The sequence below is a fragment of the Montipora capricornis genome, chromosome 13 (assembly GCF_036669925.1).
Source record: "Montipora capricornis isolate CH-2021 chromosome 13, ASM3666992v2, whole genome shotgun sequence".
NCBI lineage: Eukaryota > Metazoa > Cnidaria > Anthozoa > Scleractinia > Acroporidae > Montipora > Montipora capricornis.
Window position 1 is genome coordinate 6448698 of NC_090895.1, and position 20000 is coordinate 6468697.

Below are 20000 nucleotides of genomic sequence, written 5' to 3' on the forward strand. Positions count from 1 at the left end.
TGCATCTGACGCAAGTCGCTCTTCCTTGGTTCTTTCTAATGGTTTTACTGCATTTGAAGCACTTCAAAGTCGCAGGCCCAGGGTTCTGTAATACATCCCCACAGAGATGAAGAAATTGAGTATTACAACAAGACGTACTATTAGTCTTGTAACTCGAGCGCTTGGCCCAAAGATGAATCGAGACACAAAGTGAGTCAAATGACACTCGAAGACACAGAACCAGAATGATTGTCATCCCTCCTTATGAAGAACAAACTCGCAAGAATAATTGCCAGGAATAGATAAAAAGTCAACTTTCATCCAAGCCCACAAAACACGTCCGCCATGTTCGTCATGCTAGTTGACCAAAATAAATTTAAAAATAATTATGGTTTTTGTATTGCTCCGAATATTTCCATAGACCTACTTAAAATTAATAGTAAAAACTTTTATTGGCTTTTCTTAAATAAACTGACTATTAAACCCTCTGGTGCAAGGAAATGGGAAGAAGAAACTAATTCTCAGACTTTAAATTGGCCCTACTATTTCAGTAAATTAAAGACAATATGTAGGGAAAATAAACTAAAAGAAATTTTATTTTAAGTTTTTGCATTGCATTATTGTGACAGAGAAGGAGCTTTATAATTTTGGTATTGAAAGTAATGCCAACTACTATACTGTGATGAGGGTGACTCTGTGGATCATACTTTTATCCATTGCTCAACGTTCAAATTCTTCTTCAATCAAGTTTTATTATGGTTTAATGATGTCCATGCCTCCTCTTTTCCATTGTCCACTGAAGAATTTTTGTTTGGAATGTATATGACAAAAAAAATCTCATTCTGATAATGCACAAAAAAAGTTAAATAACTGTTTGTTATTTGCAAAGTTTTACTTTATCGTCAAAAAATTAACAAAAATATACAATGGGAAGAATTCCAAATTGAAGACCTGTCGTAGAGCAGAGAAAGGAGAGTTTTTCTTTCACTTCGTTTAAGCTCATCATGTTACCATAATTAGTGCTGTACCTTAAGCTTTTGTACTTATTTATGTTATTAGTGTTTGTGTGTTTGTTTGTTTTTTTTTTTTTAGTTTTGTGTAAAACTATTGTATTTGATGTCAATAAATAAATAAATTAATTAATTAATTTTCAAAAAAAGATTCATTTTATTTTATTAACTTTGCCAGTCAAGCTGGCAGAGCGCCACAACAGCTTGCGCCAATTACTGTGGCCCCTTTTTTATCCTCCCAACCATGATACACAACAGAAGACAGACCACAACACCAGGAACTACGTGCCCTACTCTTAGCGACAAGTGTGTGGGTTCTTTTATGTCCCACAGGATTATTTACATTGAAGGGTTGTGAGACGGGACCTCCAGCTTATCGTCCTTATCTGAGAAGACTTGAAAGTCTAACTATTTGCAGATGTAATTACAAAGGCAGCACTTTCTCCTCTGTTCAGTTATTTAAAGACCCTGAGTGTTAGTCCGGCCGGAGTTGAACTCGCGACCTCCCACATGACAGTCCGGTGCTCAACCAACTGAGCCACCGCTGCGCCCCAGAAGTGACAAGTAAAATTGTCTGGCGTTAGACAGGGTCAAATCTATTAAGTGTCACTCTCAGGGGTCCATGGGTTAATATTAATACTGCTGTCCATGATCTTGTAAAATTTCGATAGAACTTTATATGGTAACTAGCGTCTTAAAAAGTCCTTAAATGTAAACTCCCTTGAAGAAAATTATCATTCATGACTAATAAAACTAACTTATAAAACTTGTAGAGACATTGTTTTATTTTAATGTAGCCCAATTTAGGGATTTCCATTTATTTCTCTTACAGATGGGATGGAGTTCAATTCCCCGTATAAGGGAAAGGCAGTAAGAGGACTTGTTGGCTCTTCTCTGCAGTTCAACTGGAGTTTCACTGGGAATGTTGATCGAATTCGGTGGGGTCTCTCACGAGCAGATAATCCATCTGTGCTTGATACGAGTCAAATTCTAGTCTCACTGAAGAACACTGGGCCATTGACAATTACAATCCCAGAGGCATATGCAGGGCGAGTATCTGGAAACCTTGGCTATGAGTTGGTTATTTTTACTATTCATGACCTTAAAGCAGATGATGCAGGATATTATTGTTGTGAGATAAGGCCATCACCACCTTCTGACACAAAATATGATCATGTTGAGTTATTTGTCGATGGTGAGTATGGTAATGCTAAAAATTATTTAGGACTGATATTTTCACACTGCAACAACCTTAAAATTTCCTTGACAGTTTGCAACTTAAAACAAGGCTTTAGAAATAAAGAAAAAAATCATGTTACATTAAATGTTATTTCATACGCTGTAATCATTATTACATATATATCTATCACATCCGGAAATTACATTTAATTATTACATACAGCATATGAAATAAAATTTAATGTAACATGATTTTTTTTTCTTTATTTAGCCTTGTTCTAAGTTGCAAAGTGTTGGTAGGTTATAGTGACAGGAAAAATCAAGGGCAGTGTTTAACTGAAATCTTGTGTGATAACACAAACTGAATGAAGTGTACGCTGGAATAAAACCAAGGCTTCCTCTGGAGAACCCTATGTGGCAGTACCATCAACTTCACAAACCTATAGAATTTAAGGCAGATGTCTGTCACATCTTTGGTTGACAGGAGTGAAACTTATGTTTCTGAAACTGAAGCTGAGGTGGAAACAAGTGAAGGGTTGTTTTAAAACAGCAGCCAATCCCAACCAGCAAGAAGAGAAATATCCTGTATACTTATAATTAGCAGCATTAATTTAAAATTATGTGTATGAATAAATTGGATCAGAGGAACTAGACGTTTACAAAAGAAAAGGAGAAAAGAAAATCATGATGTACAGTTCTGGACTTGATGGAAAGCCACATCTGCATTTGAGAGCAAACTGGCATTTAATATCATTTTTATACCAGGCACTGCTTCAAAAGCAGACACATTGTACCTTTAGAAGCTGGCGTATAATTATCACAGCCCCGAGAGCCCTCAAGAAAACTAAAGTAGTATTCATGGCATAGGGACAAGAATCAAATAGGGAAGCCAGTTTTTCAGACTGCAAATCATGCATCTAACTATTCTACTCACATTAATGAAATCAGTAATTTTTGATTGTGAGTGGACATGTGTTGACACCTTTTTCACTTCTAATTATTCATGAAAAATTTTTCACAAATAATCAGAAGTGAAAAATATGTCTACACATCTACATGTATTGCCTAATAAGTTTTTTTTTGCATGGTGGCTAAGTTTGCATGAGCAGTCAAAGGAATGTTTTGTCTCTTCATCAGGGTCATCAGAAAGAACACTCTGGTGATGAGCAACCTGTTTATTGTAAACAGATGATAATTTAGGGATAGTTACATGAATGTACAGGATAGGAAATGCAGATATTTCAAAATGATGTATGTATTTCCAGAAGGAAGACCATTCCATCATGATTGTATTGTTGAAGAAACAATACATTGTGTATTAATATTTTTCCTTCTACACTTTACACTGTATGAAGTTCCACACTTGAAAATTCATTTAAAAGGCATGCACTTCTAATTATTATTGACAGTGAGCTTTAATAAACTGGGCCCTGTTGTTCAAAGGGGGGTCAAATGTTAACCCCGAGTTGAATCAGCTTAACCTCAGGTTAAGTTTTAACCAGAGGTTAGCTCTTTTGTTCGAAGGTAAGTTCATGATGCTAACCTTGGATTAAAAAGAGGGGTTAGTTTAACCCACTGTGGAAGCAGTGTTAAATCACTAACCTTGGATTAAAAGTCACACAAAAAATTTCAGACTTGATGTTTTGCAATTCACGCGGAAGGCGACGAGAAAGGAGATTTAGAGGTGGAAGTCATGTTACCACTTTGGAGAAGAGTCAATTTTGTTCCTATAACCACCTTGTTGCGCATGATAGAAGTCGTAACATTAGACGAAATCACGCATTACATCTGCTCCACCAATTAGTTCCAATTTCCCTTAGATTTTATGCGAGTGAGAGTTTTCTGCAAGTGATAGGTGATACGTTTAAGATCGATAAAAAGGTGTACATGCACTCGCGTCTTACTGTACACATCGTTGCCCTCGAGCAAACTCTTTAAAATTCCTTCTTCTAACAATGGCAAGCCATGGTTAAAACTTGCCCAGTAGAAGGACCAAGCAGGCAAAAGTTCCACAAGAAAACATTTTTGTGAAATCATGCATCAGTCGCTTTGTTTTCGATCGCAATATTTTTTTTCTGTAATGGTGGCCCGCAGAAAAAAAAATTATAGTCGCGGTGTGTAACTTCGTTCATTAAACAAAAAGCGCGTCACTTTTGTTTAATAAATGAAAAATATTAAAAGACCTGTCTATTACAAAAAAGGGACACATTTTTTGTTTAATAGACAAAAAATACTGTCCTTTTTGTGTAATAAACAAATTTGACTGTCAAACTTGTTTATGAAACAGAGAAAACAGGAAATTTGTGTAATTAACAAAAAATTCAGAGTCTGGAAACAATTAATTTGAAAGCTGTTTCTAGTGGTTTTTTGACTAAACTTTTAACCACTACGCCAAAAATAAATTTATTGTTCCGCTTAGTGTTGAAATGGTTTGATCTATGGTTTGGTTGATTTAGTTCAATTGTTGTTAGTTCGTTCCTCTAACATACATAACCTAAACTGCACGTTGTGGGAGGCGCGGTGGCCTCAATGGTTAGTGCGATCGACTCTGGATTGAGTGGTCTGCGTTCGGGTCCTGGCCGCAAACATAGTGTTGTGTTCTCGGGCAAGACACTTTACTCTCACGATGCCTTTCTCCACCCAGGTGTATAAATGGGTACCGGCGAATTTAATGGCGGGGGTAACCCTGCGATGGACTGGCATGCCATCCAGGGTGGAGTAGAAATACTCCTTAGTTGCTTCATGCTATGGTAACCGGAGATAAGCGCCGGCCTGATGGGCCTTCTGGGGTCGTAGCAGACTTTACCTTACCAAAATACAGGATTAAATTCCAGTTTTGAAAATTGAAAGGCCATGAAAAGCATACAAACAAAACAATTAATTCGTTCTGCTTCATTGAACAAAATTTGGTTGCCTAGCACGTGACAACAGCAGACATAACAGAGAAACCTTTGTTATTGGTGTTATTCCAGATAATTACTTTGCAACAAAGAAATAACAGCTAAAAGTTGGGTATTGGCTGTAATTAGCAACACCATGCGTAAGGCCCCCCAGAGCGTAAGCTGTGAATGCCAAAGTGACCAGTGTTTAATTCTTCTTGCTGGAGTTCCCTCTTATGCAGCTTCCTCGCACTGCTGTAGGGCATGGGCTAACCCTGAAGACACATACCAAGCCTACTAGTAGGTAAAGGTAAAGGTCCTTATCTCAACGCGGCTAATACGTGACAGTCAATTAGAGTTACAAGGGACTTTAAAGCTGGTTTACACTTGAAAGATTTAAGGCACAGCACCCCTAGCTTTGGCCCCCATGCCCAGAATTTCAGTACGCACGTTTTTTGTTTACACAACATTTTTTTCCTCAACAACTACCAGGCCAGTTTTTGGATAGGCACTCCCTAGTCATGAAACGGCACCCAAAAATCCAAGTAACTTGATGCTGGTGTCAGGGGCAAAACTGGTCTTCACCAATGCTACTCATGTATGCCAGGCGTTTCAAAGATGGCACACGGTCTAATAAACAGGGCTTACTGTAGTTTGCGAAACAAAATGGAGCGAAACGAAATGGAACGAAACAAAATGGAATGAAACGAAATGAAAATCTGTATTTTGCGAAATGAGAATCTGTAGTTTGCAAAATAAACATTTACTTTCTCGCTTCGTCTACTCGGATATTCTAAACAGAAAATTCCCCCCAAAAAAGCCGTTTCGCCTTGCACGGAATGCGTGACGTTTTCGTTAAAGTTTAAATTAAGCTCAGGTGTTTTTGAGTGACGGACAGCAACCGGAAGCAAGACCTCTTCCCTTTTTATATGCGTTGACGCCACCACATTTGTATTGATAAGTGTCATTACTCTTATAGAGACGATCTGCCTGAAAATTTGCCCAAGAATGCAAAAAGTCCACTTCCGGTGGAAAGTACATACTCCGATATTCCATTCTTGAAATGCATATTGAACTATTTAAAAGGAGAAAGGTGCAAATGTAAGTTCCACTGAGAAATAAGTTAGCTTCTGAGGCTGATTGCTCCTCGGCCCCAGGTGATCGCCTGACCCGTTAGAAAATGTAACGCAAGGGTCTCCAACTTAGCAAATGTATGCAAAGGTCATCATCGCCAGGCTAATCTCCCGCCAGAATTTAATTTTGACCAGGAAATTACATAGCACTTGCATGTTGGTCCTGGTAGATCATGTTGGTTTTTCGACATTTCAAGCTGCCACAGCTGTTGAGAAAACAAAAATCTGATGAGAATAGTATTGTTAACATACTGCACTTTGATTGTAATGCACTGGCAGTAAAAGAGTGGCTTGGACAAGGTTCTTTTGGAGGTGTTTACACCATGGATTACAAAGCTCCAGGAAAGGTTATTGAAACTGTGGTTGTGAAGAAAGTGTTGCCGGCTCTGGACCAAGAGGAGAAGAAACTTTTCTACAAAGAAGTAGCTCTTCTCAACTGACTGAATCATCCCAATAATTATAGTGAAAATGAAAGGTGTGTGCCAAAATCCCCTCGCGATTATGCTGGAATATTGTTATTTTGATTTTAAGCCGTTTGGTGAAGATTTGTGTGTCACCTCGCTTTCTGGTTTATACAAGTGCCAAGGCTTCCATGACCTGGTCAATCATGCGACCGTCGAAATTATACAGGGTCTAGCCTATCTCCACTCCAAAGGAATAGCCCATTGAGATGTAAAACCGGCTAACGTTTTAGTAAATAATAGGCACTGCAGGGCGTTGTCTGACCAAGAGGAAATTGCTCAGCAGTATGAATCCAGGCCGATTGCATGTAAGCTGACTGACTTTGGAGAGAGTTGCTCCCTATTCACTCAAACGCAAAGCGTTCTTGCGTCAAAAACCTCTAACTTAGATGGAACTGTGGTTTTCCTGGCTCCAGAAGTTCTTGTCGAGGAGCTTTGTTTATCTGGTGCATCTATTTCGGATTTAATGCTTGCGGATATTTGGGCGCTGGGGATGGTTTTGTTTTCAATGCTAAACCCCAGCCTAAAATGTCCTTATTTAGTTGAGATTCGAGAGGCAGGGGGTGTTAAATCTCAGGAGGAACTCAAAACCTTCATCCGTTCTCTTCTTCGCGTGGGAAAACACCTACTCCAGATGTAACCTATCAAGTTAAGCGTGGCACCATGTGGTGTGCTTTAGAGGAGGTTTGTAGAGGGTGTGTTGATTTCATCCAGCAGGGTAGATTGTCCCTAGACAAGGAAGTGGACATCATGAGAAGAGAGGAAAATGGAGACGAGGTCATTCCTTGGAAAGTTAGCCAGTCCACTGCCGTTCAACAGTTCGATCAGAATTTTGCTGCCCGTCTGGAAGAAAGTGGTTGTGAGGAGCCCGTTCAACCGGAATCTGTCCCCAGCAACGATGGCCCCAACGCATGCGCTTTTCTAGCGGTTAAGATAGTGGACAGAATCCTGACGGAAATAGGAACCGATGGCGAAGTTTTTGCTGACATAGCTGATGCTGCCAAAGAAACAATATGGCTCTTTACCTGAGAAAATAAATAAATATTGCGACATCAGTAAAATGTACGATCCCGTTGAGGCATATGAGCTTCTTCTGGCAAAAAAGATCATGCAGTCTACTTAGGACTTCTCGGAAGAATTGCCCTTTTCAGATGGTGTGTTTTCTGTCGACGGAAGACAAAAGTTACATTCCAAGCTCTGTGAACTTGGATGTGGCAACTTTGCTGCTATCTTCACAAGTGAGCCCTGGGTTTTGACAGTTGGATGTTTTAACGGCAGACCATTCTTGATTGACACCCATCCTGTTAATGTGAGGCCTGGAACAGGTTCTGGTCTGGAGATTGTAGAAAGAGAAAAGTCCCCGGAAGTCTGGATGTCACTCTGCTGCTGGTTGTGGAAACGATTGTTCAACTGAGGTGTTGAGCCTGCCACGGGCCAGTCACTGGCAGTCGTTACACCTTGCATGCAGTAAGTAACACCCTGATCATATTCTTATGAAAGAAAAAATTAATCAGATAAACAAGTTAACATTATCATAATAATTGATATTATTGTTATTGTTATTTCTGTTATTGCTACTATTAGAACTCTATCGGTGAGCCAGAGAATTTAGACACCTACGGAAATTAAAAAGTTACAAGGGAGTATCGGTATCTCCCGATGATTAGTATCATTGTCACTGTCATCATCATCATTACTATTATTATCATTATTATTATTATTATTATTATTATCATTATTGTTATTATTATTATTATTGTTATTATTATTATTATTAATAGCAAGAAATGGCCTAATGTACCACATCAAATTTCTCAGAACAACAGGCTTTTGCGTTAGGTGCCGCTACCGAAGCCACGCGGAAACGATTGTGAGTAACCAACAAGTTTCAGTGCGAAAATTTTGTAATGGTAAAGAGCGTATATTGTTCTGTCAGCTTTCATAAGGGTAACGAGGGAATTGAAAATTACTCTCGCACATGCTTCTCGAGCAACGACTCTTTCTGTCAGCTTTTGTTTCCGAATTTTATCCCTATTTCTTGAAACGATCATTATTATTACTTTCTTTTTTCTCTTGTAGTCAATCCCCTTGCACAAAAACACATTCACGACCCTTAAAGAGGGTGGCCATGATGGCTTCAGGCTTTGACAACGTTGACAACGCTGTCTGTCCACCCCAAAGACTCAAGTTAGCGACTCCACAGGATGCCTCTACCGAAAGTCAAGGTAACAGCACTTGGTGTTTATTAACCCGCTGGAATACAAGTGAGCACTATGTTTGTACTCGTTCGATGACAGTTACTTTAAGTGAATATAACAGAGACTCAATTTCCCAAACTCTCGTTTTCTTAGAATTCCACATTTCTTGAACCAAATATCTTTTCCGTTGGATCTTACTTCTCTGCAATTTTAACCCGGATTTCTCGAACCTACGCACTTCTAGAAGCAATTTTTGTTTCCCACGTAGGTTGGAGGAAGCGGTATTTTACCGCAATATAAAAATGGAATCATCTTTCTTTCAGGCGTTCAAGTGCTATCAGACGATAGTATCTCCAGTACTGGCAAGAGAAATGGTAAAGGTTAGTGGTTCGTTTAATTTAACACTTTCCCTTCTTGCCTTCATTTCTTTCAGTTATAGAGCGGCGGAGATGGTGACTTAACCTACAGACAGAAAGATCTAGATTTTCTACCTTACCTTTCGTCTACTGCCTTCATCGTACAAAGTGTTCCTGTTGCCATGGTAGCTTAACTAAAAAAAAAGGAGGGAAGAGGGGAGGGGGGAGTTTCCTTGCTTTCTTCCACTGGTTACTTCTTTTTCTTTCTTGTCAACATATTGTAACAACCTTTATTTTTTCAAGCCACAGTTTCTGTTGAGGAAAGCCCTGATCACAATCCAAGTGAAACGGAAGAGGTCATTTCAGACTTTGAAGGTACATCCATATCAGAGAAGAACAGAGAAGAGGTATGTAATAATAATAATAAATAATAATAATAAATATTGAGTTCTTTAAGCCAAAGCTTGTTTTGTTCTTTCCTTTACAGGAAGAAAACGGCTCTTCTTGCAAAAGAAAGCATGCTGAAGACAGCGATTCTGGTGACCATCAACTATACGTAAGTCCATTTGAAGGTAACAGTAAGTTATTTCTTTTAACGTTAATGTAACCAGCGTCGTTGGGATAAAATGTTATTTGAACAAGCGCGTACGACGGTCGTGCATGTGGGTGAAAGATCTATGGATCGTTTCACCTCTGGCCACTGCGCTCCTAGGTTTTTCTTAGCCAAACTCACACGGTGCTTCGAGCATTTTCTGTACTTACAACGAATCCGCCTAGTCGACAGTTTTGTATATCCCCTTTTAACAATCGGAAAGGGAAAAACCCTTGTGACTCTATGTTTTATGTCGTTTAAATATTTCCGATAAAACTAAATAGCAAATTAAAATCTTCATCCATCTCAGTAGCGAATAAATGTCTTGGACCACTTAATTTACAATCATGGTCAAAAGTTGTTGGAAAAGTTGTTGGGAAGGTTGCGGGCATCAGCTCACTTCACACCTAATTCGATTTTTCTATCTATTGGCTGACGTATTTGGGAAATACCATGCTCTTGTGGCCCCCCTCCCCCATATTCAATGTTGGAGTTCTTCAGGTGAGAAAAATCACCATTTTTTTCCCCTGGAAAATCCAACATTGAAAAGGGGGAAGGGGGTATCTGTAAAATGAAGTTACCTTCCCAACACTTTTGTCCATGATTGTCTGAAAACAACTTGTTACGCAAGAGAACTAAGACGATCCACTACCGAAGAACACTCGCAATCGTATAACTGATAATGTTTTTTATTCGATCTGAAATTAAAATGTACAATGTATTCTAATTAACTAAATCAATTGATAATAAAAGAAATGAAACGAGCGAAGCGGGAATAACTGATAAAAACTTTTCACAATCATTGTACCATGCGGCCACTATTCGTCAATATCCAAAACTTATGAAATCCATATAAAACTAACAAAACTGAAATGATTGGTAATATTATAACAGCGATCATAAATTTACTTCTATGGCGAGTTTTCTTAATTTGCCTTGATTGGGATAACCATAAACAGTGTAACAGGTAAGCAGTAAATCACATGAAACATATCCAATTCAGATATCGGGTAAAAACTAAACTGCTTAATTAAAGTTGAGGTTTATCTACTATTTAAGCTTCCTGTTGGGTGTGTACGAGGCTACTGCGTATTCCTTAACTATGAATTCCTTGCATAGTCCAAAAACTACGTAACATTCTCCGCCCCGATGAGGGCAGTGTCCTCATCCTAAACTACATCAGTCCTCGTATTCTTCTGTGGGGTATATGATCACAATCTTTGTGATAGGTCTTTTATACTCCGAGGTTGACGTCTTGATTTTTACATTTCGAACTCTGCCATCCCTTCCTGGATAAATAAACATTAATGATTCTTCGATGGTCCAGTTTCCACGAACAGAGTTAGAATCTTCCATGATGACTATGTCATCCACGCTCACAGTGCGCTTTCTAGCGTTCCACTTCTTTCTAGGGACCAACGACGAGAACACATCTCGGGTCCAACGTCTCCAGAAGGTGTCTACTATCTTCTGTACGAATTCGACTCTATGCTGTGGGTTCCTGGTCTCTCTGAACGGTCCTTGTGGTACCATTGAGGTAGCTCGTCCAAGGAGCATGTCATTTGGACACAGATAAGAGCCGTCATCGGGGTCGTTAGGAACTCTACCAATGGGGCGTTGATTCATCAGGTTAGCGACTTACAATAAACAGGTGTATAGTTCAAATGGCGTCAGGATTTGTTCACCAATTGCATTCTTTAGGGCTTTCTTGGCACCTTTAACTATTCCTTTCTCGGCGCTGAATTATTTTAGCTCTTTGTGATTCCACCCCTGGATCATCTCTCTGAGTTCGCGCTTTGCGCCCACAAGTTGAGAACCGTTGTCACTCATCATCAGCGCAGGTTGTCCTCTGATGGCGAAGAATCGTCTCAGCGTCTGTGTTGTAGTTTGAAATGTACTTTAGGTCAAAATGATTTCAAGCTAGGTCAAAATATTTTGAACTAGGTTATTTTGTTTCAACCTAGGTCATTTTGTTTCAACCTAGGTTATTATGAACTGTCTAAAAAAGGGTTTCCCTTTTTTTGGGGGATGTAATTAAAAAAAATGGGGCCTGGATTTTTAGGGGGAATAAAAAAGAAAGCACCTTTCTCCACCTTTCCTTTCTTCGTCCACTTACCGACTCTCCCTCTCCTTCCCCCTTACAGTCCTTGCTTACTACCAACAGACTGTGCCTCTTACCTTGAACTTTCACAACATTCCATGCCGCACCAAGGATTCGAACCCTCGCACCATAGAACATCTGAGATTACGTCTCCTCTGTATCAACTGCTAAGCCATCGAATCAGCAACTGAAAGCGTCTAGACGTTCTACCAATGAGTTTAAGCTATTTCCAAGCCTTCACAACAACTACCATTTCACACATGGGTAAATGACATAAAGTGAGACTTACACAGTCATACACAGTTAAAAGGCCGAAGATAGAACTTTGTGAAGAAGTTAAAGGGTCCATAGGCTAAATTTATCCAGGAACAAGGCATCATTTCTAGTCATGATATAACAAACCGATCACATGCAGAGCAGGAAAATGGTGAATAATTTGAAAAAGTGGCAGGATGAGCTTGACATTAAAGGAGAGCGGTGTCTGACACTTGCCAAATGCAGACCGCGAACTACAGACTAACCCTGAATCACAGTTATTGAAAGCTAACTGCTCAAAAATGAGTCTTGAGACTTAAATACTGTTTATCAGCACTGTTTGAAATGGGTGTTGAACTTAAATACTGCTTGTCAGCGCTATTTGCAGGCAGCCAGCAGTCTGTCTTTTGCATTTATCATGCACCAGAAAGGGAAGAAGAAAAAGAAGAAGTTCGAACTTCAGGATTATGTGGCGCTGAAAATTAATAAAATGGAAAAGGAAACGCCCCGTCATCCAAATGTGCTACTTGCTCAAATTGGAGAACTTGAAGGGGACTGTCCCAAAATAATCACAACATTTGGAATTATCACTACAAGCAGACTCAGCAAAATTGGAAAAAAGTAACAAATATTTATTTCATAATTCAAAAGATATAACACTTACAAGAGCCTACAAAATGGCTTCTAATCAGTAGATTATTAAACCCTTTTTCCTGACTTTTCAAAGTTTTGTTTTTACTTGCCTTTGATTAATAAGAATTCAAAGTAAGCAAAAGATAGAGGAAATAACTAAGCAAATTAAAAATCAACAATACATCATGTATGTGTTTAAGTTCTTCTATTCCTTGGACAATAATTCAATATTGTTGCCCTCTGCCATCCTAAGGAGATTCAACAATGAACAGTGTCCTAAAAAGCTCTGAGAAAGAAAAGTACAATCGGTTATCATGCATTGCATGCCTAACCTCAATCTTAATGCTAACCATTTAAAATCAGTGCCTAGACTTAACAACCATTGGGGTTTTATAAAATACTCATGAAAATCTAAGCTGCACTAAGTTCATCCCCTTTCCTCTAGGACCAATTTACTAACCAATATATTACATGTACTTACTAGTAATTGATGGGTTTTTGCTGATGTTTCCTACTATCAATTTCAACCTAGCTTAAAATAAAATGACCTAGGTTGAAACAAAATGACCTAGTTTGGTTGCAAATTAACCTAAGGAACAAAATGACCTGCAACATCTGCATAAATTCAACAGCAGAATAATCTACTGCCAGCTCCAGGTGTACAGCTCTCGTGTTCATTCAGGTAAAGATTACTCCATAATGCTTGGTGGTTGTTTTTCGGCTTATCTTCACTTTGTACGGTCCAAAGTAATCACATGCTGTATGATGAAATTGGGGCGTGAACGGTTCCAGGCAAGTTCTGGGCAGGTCAACCATAAGTTGTGTTTCAGTTCTTGCTTCAATTTTTCTGCAGCACACGCATCGGAACTTTACGGACTTGGCCAAATCATGAGCTCTTATGATCCAAAACTTTGTCCTTATCTTCGCTACTGTGGTTGCTACGCCAGCGTGTTCGATTTGATGGAAGTGTCGAGTTATCAGAAGAGATATCCAGTGGTCCCGGGGAAGCATAGCAGGGTGTTTGGTTTCATAGGAAACTAAGGCTTCATCTATTCGACCACCAACTCTGATTATTCCGTTTTCGTTTGTAAATGGGCTCAGCTGTTGGAGCTCTCCCCTCTTCAGGCGGTCTTGGAGGGTTTTCTGGCTTTCTTTGACCCAGTACCTCTCGGCTTTCTCCAGTTCTTGCGGCGCCAATGGTTCATGGCGCAATTGCATCTGCTGTCCGGGGGTTTCGGGTAATTTCGTTGCTTGACATCGGGTACGTAGATTCCTGATGAATCCAAATACATAGGCGCTTGTCCTGACAAGTTTTCTCCAGTTTGAAAACTTCTTACAGTCGATAACTTCAAGGGAACCGGTGAGCAGAATGGCTTGAGTTTTACAGCATTCCTTTTCTACTTCGTTCAGGTCAGCTGTTGAGTTTTCTTGAGGCCACTCCTCCTCAGGCAGTCGTAAGAATTCTGGTCCCTGCTTCCATCTGCCAATCAGTTGTTGTGCCGGTATGCCACGAGAGACGTCATCAGCGACATTTAACTATCCAGGGACATTTCTCCACTGAGACATTATGGTGGAGGGGTTGGCGCAGTGGTAAGATCTCTGCCTTCCAGCCCTAAGGTCCCGGGTTCCATTCCCAGTTCTGCCGAGACTGGAATATTTGGCGACCTTCTTTCCCGCTAAAGTTCACTCAGCTTTCCATCCTTCCGAGGTCGGTAAAATGAGTACCAGCATGCATGGACTGCTTAGAAGCGGCTGCTATTTGCGCCTGTATATGCTTCCAGTCCGCTGGGGGTAAATTGATCATTGTAAAGCACCTTTGAGACGTTAGTGATAAGGGCGCTATATAAATGCACCACTTTTTTTTTTACTTTTACTTTATTATGATCACTACCAGCTCATTTCAGACAACTGAAGCAACTATGGTTCTCCTTGACGGCCTTGAGACTGTCGCTGGGGGACATTGACATAAATTTCTGACACTGGTCCATCCAGTGGGTTGACACCTTACGCAACCAGCAGTTGTGGTTTGCTGTCCCTTTTTTCTCAAATGCTGATATCTGATTGACATTTAGGTGCTTAGAACTTCTCAGCGGTGCCGTGGCTCTCATTCTAGATTTCATTTCAGATGTCATCCAGCACATTAACGCTTCCAGTGTGGCGTGACATTTTGTGGTTTCTAACAAACGTGACCAAACTTTGCGGTCGTTGGGACATATTTTTTGTGCAATAATCGCCAACATGTGATTATTGTCCATGTCATTTTGCCGCCCAACTTCCAAAAGGGTGTTGAAACTTCGTCTCACGAGGTGCACTAAGTCACAAAAACGGGCGTCTTCCGCGTCATGCAAAGGCCTCAATCGGGTGATATCTTGCGTGATAATGTCAGCAACAAATCGTGGGTCTCCATAGATTGATTCCAGATGCTCCCATGCGGCATCGTAGTCCTGGCCAATTCCACTTATTAATTCCAAAGGCTTTCCATTCAACCTTTCTCTTAGAATGGTAATCAAATCACGTTTACTGTATCGTGCCTCCACCAGATCTTTGAAATCCGCTTTGAAAAGTGCGAATTCCCTGACGTCACCTGAGAACTTTGGCATTTTTGGTTTTTCCATCTGGAAAGCTGATTGCGTGTTGTCTCCATTTACGTTGATGTTGACAGGCGGTGTGTTTAGTTCCGTAATGTCATTAGATATCACATTATCGGTAACTTGCTCATTATCGGTGATAGAATTTTGTATCTCGGGTGCATGTTCTTGACAAGACTGATAACTGGAAGGTGAAATTGCAGTTTTTCCTTTCTGGTTAATTGTGTTTTCAGTGTGAATTTCTTCTTGGCTGATAACATTTTCCGTTGTGTTTTTCCGGTGCGCTGACAGTGACAGAAGTTCCTGCGATGCTCTTTTCGTGTGAGCTTTGACCGAAGACTAATTGTTCCTTTAAAAAATCGTCTGTGTCGGTTGAAAGCTTTAGGTAAATTTCCTGACATTCTTCCATCCATGCTTCTTCGTGCTCGAATTGCTCGTCGTCTTCGAGAAGCAGTAAGAATTCCTCATGTTTTGATACTAGATCTTCAAATGGAAATTCATTTTTTTTCATTTCCTTTCTGATTTCTTCTGCTGGCCGATTTGCAGATAATTTATGACAAACAACTTTTCCTTGATGGGTTAGCGCGCCCTTACAATTTCTGTTTTTATCTTGGCCTGTTTGATAGCGTTTTCTCGTGCTTCAGACATTGTTTATCGTCTTGAACTCGTTACCAACCTTGGTTAGCCAAGAAATCGAATGATGTTGCGCAAGAGAACTAAGACGATCCACTACCGAAGAACACTCGCAATCGTGTGACTGATAATGTTTTTTATTCGATCTGAAATTAAAATGTACAATGTATTCTAATTAACTAAATCAATTGGTAATAAAAGAAATGAAACGAGCGAAGCGGGAATAACTGATAAGACCTTTTAACAATCATTGTACCATGTGGCCACTATTCGTCAATATCCAAAACGTATGAAATCCATATAAAACTAACAAAACTGAAATGATTGGTAATATTATAACAGCGATCATAAACTTACTTTTATGGCGAGTTTTCTTAATTTTCCTTGATCGGGACAACCATAAACAGTGTAACAGGTAAGCAGTGAATCACATGAAACATGTCCAGTTCAGATATCGGGTAAAAACTAAACTGCTTAATTAAAGTTGAGGTTTATCTACTATTTAAGCTTCCTGTTGGGTGTGTACGAGGCTACCGCAAATTCCTTAACTATGAATTCCTTGCATAGTCCAAAAACTACGTTAACACAACTGTAAACAGTTTTTGGCGTATAACACAAAATTTATGGAAGACATGCAGTTGTTATTCTCCTTAATTACGGTTCCATGGATTATCTTTATTGTCGTTGTTTTGGGGCACCATTCTCAGAACATGGAATTTGCTAAAGCCACCTATGTGTTCAGTTCGATGAATGGTTTTCCGTGACACAATATAGCGTTACAACAGTATCTTAGGACCGGTACAACAATGCGCATTGAAAGTCCTTTGTCCGTAAAATTGCCGTTCTGTTTCATGAAGTTTACCACTTAAAAACGTATTGCAGCGTAAATTCGGTATCTAGAGGTACAATTCCTGCAAAATATACAAAATATTTAGAAGACAAGTGACCTGTTAATCGTATTGTTCTTTGTGTTACTCCCACAATGGTAGCAAAGGTTTTTTTTTTTGCCTAATTCAAACCTCACCAAGACATGTAAACCATGTGTTTGGAACTGAAAATTTGTTGTTTAACCTTTTTTTGTCCCGGTTTATTAAGTAAATGCATTTTTAGATGGCCTTCAGGTGATGTAGCGAGAGTGAATGGCGACCTATTGACGTATAATGAACACTTGCATGCGTATGATTTCCCGATAACACTTTAAAGTTACATATGTAAGGCTCTAAATTCTTGGCGTTTCGTGAATATGAAGTTCCTTAGAGTTTGGCATCACAAGAAACAAAGTATAAAACGTTAATAATCAAAACGAACAAGAAATGTTCCATTTGTATGTCATGCCGCGTAAAAAGTTACATCTTGTTAATTAGTCTTCTTGCCGTATGTTAATAAATGACTACAAAACGGTGTTTCACACAGTACTCCACACATATGTGGGAATTTTTAAGGCCAGTGCGGTACGTTTCGAAACAACTTGAATGGTTATGGATAGAATTTAATACTGCAAAGTAAGTGATTGTGAATTTGTCCCTTGGAATAAAGAAATTCCTTCATTTTGAACAGTACTCCCTCCTATTGTGGGAACTTAAAAGATTAATTGAGTAATAAGTTCTCATTTATATTTGTTCGATGGAGTACTGTGTAAATAGTGTTTAAAACCAAACTTTACACTCTGCAATCCTATGAAAAACAAAGTTTGGATTACAATGGTCATTGCTAAGCGCTTAGTTGAACCCAAAGACGAACAAAATAGCGACATTTTCCTCGGAATGTATGGAGTACTGTTGAGGAGAACTGTGTAGCATTGACCATATGACTGTAACCTGATCCTCCAGGCTACACACATGGTTCAATAATATATGAAAAGCCACTTACGACCTATCCTAGCAAAATCTATCGCGTATTTATGGCAAATATTGCATATCTAACAACAGCGAATAGATATATGGTACAGCTCACCGGGAATTAATCTTATTCATTTCGTAAACATCCCATGTAACTATTTGCGAGATTATCAAAAGGAAAATATGAAGACGTTATTTGAGCTTGATTTTAGCAATAACTTGAACGAAACATATCAAATGCCAATATTTTGCCACTTCTTTGAGTTTTTGTTAAAGGAATGAAACCACGTATAAAATCGCATTTATTGCGCTTCGACCGTTTTAAGACAATCATGGTCAAAAGTTGTTGGGAAGGTTGCGGGCATCAGCTCACTTCACACCTAATTCGATTGGCTGAAGTACAGTAAAAACCCGTGTGTAAGAAGCTAGAAAATTAAGAACCTCCTGGCAGAAATTTGCGACTTTAATACCCCAAAATATAAGAACCTGTTTAGCCAAAAAAACTCCAACAGGTTCTTATATGTGGGGTTAAACTATTTTATTTATAATATTTTACCAAAAAGGTTGTCTTTAGAGATCAAAAAATTGCACAGTGAAACTATAAATGCACAATGTATGTTACTGTAGATGTGAACTGTTGTTATAAAACAATTATTAAAAGAATGTGTCATTTGTATGTAATCTTGGTCTTGGTTTAAGTGTTCCATGCCTGTATCATCTTGCAGCTCATTTTTATATAAACCAGTACAGAAGACACAAAGTCATTTCTTGTTGCAAGTTTAGATCTGGCATTTTCTGATATTTGAAATATCAAGATGACAAGTTGGTTCCCTTTTCTTTAGACTTGTTACCAGTTTCTCCAAGTAGTTTGAATTTCCTGTCAGTCTATAGTCCACTGGAATCTCAAGTCCTTTCCCTTCTCCTCTGTTGTACCAGACACCAATGCATTCAGCTTCAATATCCCCATAGTCAGCCAAAAATCTACTAAAAATCTTGAAGAGCTCCCTTGGGACATGTCGAACTAATAGTTGAGCCTCATTTTTAACAGCAATGGCATGTTTGTCATGAGCATTGTTGTCTTCTCTTTCACAAGCTAACACCTCTCCAATGGTTACAGAAGCATCCACAAAATAAGCATGATAGCCACGAACACTAGACTTTATAAATACTTCTTACTCTTCTCCCATAGTTTGATGAACAAAATAAGAATAGAACTTTCGACTTGTCACAAAAATGGAAGGAATTATGCGTGATCTACGCTGCTGTAGCTTAAGTTCAAGCCAAGTTCGGGCCACATCGACAGACAGATTTGCAAGGGGTTCCTTGTTGTTTTCCACAAAATGACCGCTGACACACTAACTACATTGGCATGCCACCTCACATTGGTTTACATGTGCAAGATGTCTCAAACTTTAACAGTAAAAAGGCAAAATGAATAGAACTTTATTCGACTGTGGCTTTAAGAATGAAGTGGAATTGAAGAATGGAAAGCTGTATGATATAACTGCAACCTTACCAAAAGCTGTCCAGAAGCAAACTTATGACTTTAAGTGTGGAATTTGCAGTCAGATATTCTTTCATAGACAGCATTTGAAATGCACATCAAGTTTAATCATCCTGCTAAAGCTGACTTGCAAAATGGTCATTCTGTTGGCCAAAGTGGGAGTTCAGCTTCAGAGCAAGGGTTGCACAGTCGGTTAGTGCGCGGCCTTGGTGCATAAGGTCCTGAGTTCGTTCCCCGGATCTGACATCCTTGTTTCGACTTCTTTCCTTTCAGTGTAGCCTAAGTAGCTTTAAATACCCTTAAAACGGAGCACTGATGGAGAGAGGGGGGTAAAATGAGCGCACCGTCGGCTTCCTGGGAGATTACTCTCTAGAGAGTAAAGGAACTTCCGACGTTAAATAACGTGTACCTTTACCTTTACCTTCAGCTGCTTCAACTTCCAACAACAGCTTTATTGATTTATGTTTGCAAGGAAATAGTCAGCCAGAAGAGAGAATTACACTCGATAAGCAGAAGAAAGGCACCAAGAACCGGCGTGGAAGTAGCAAGCGAAAGTCTTACACAGTAGAGTTAAATAAACAAACCCTTGACTTATTGGACTCTCTCGCCAATTCAAAGAATAAGTGGAAAAAAGTGGCTGATGAAAAGGAAGTGAGTAAAT

The 20000-nt window shown here is 39.2% G+C and overlaps 1 protein-coding gene, 1 long non-coding RNA gene and 1 pseudogene across 4 annotated transcripts in view; all 3 read left to right on the plus strand.

Moving 5' to 3' along the window:
- Positions 1 to 20000, plus strand: part of LOC138029740 (neural cell adhesion molecule 2-like) — a 99269-nt gene that overhangs the window by 16715 nt on the left and 62554 nt on the right. For all 3 annotated transcript variants that reach the window (XM_068877514.1, XM_068877515.1, XM_068877516.1), the window contains exon 2: positions 1822 to 2184. In XM_068877514.1, the coding sequence (XP_068733615.1) occupies positions 1822 to 2184 (363 nt within the window). The remainder of the gene's footprint in view (positions 1 to 1821; positions 2185 to 20000) is intronic.
- Positions 9181 to 9603, plus strand: LOC138029845 (uncharacterized). The gene is made up of 2 exons (XR_011127952.1): positions 9181 to 9219; positions 9499 to 9603. It is a non-coding gene; the product is annotated as an uncharacterized lncRNA (long non-coding RNA).
- Positions 19267 to 20000, plus strand: part of LOC138029425 (uncharacterized) — a 1967-nt pseudogene continuing 1233 nt past the window's right edge.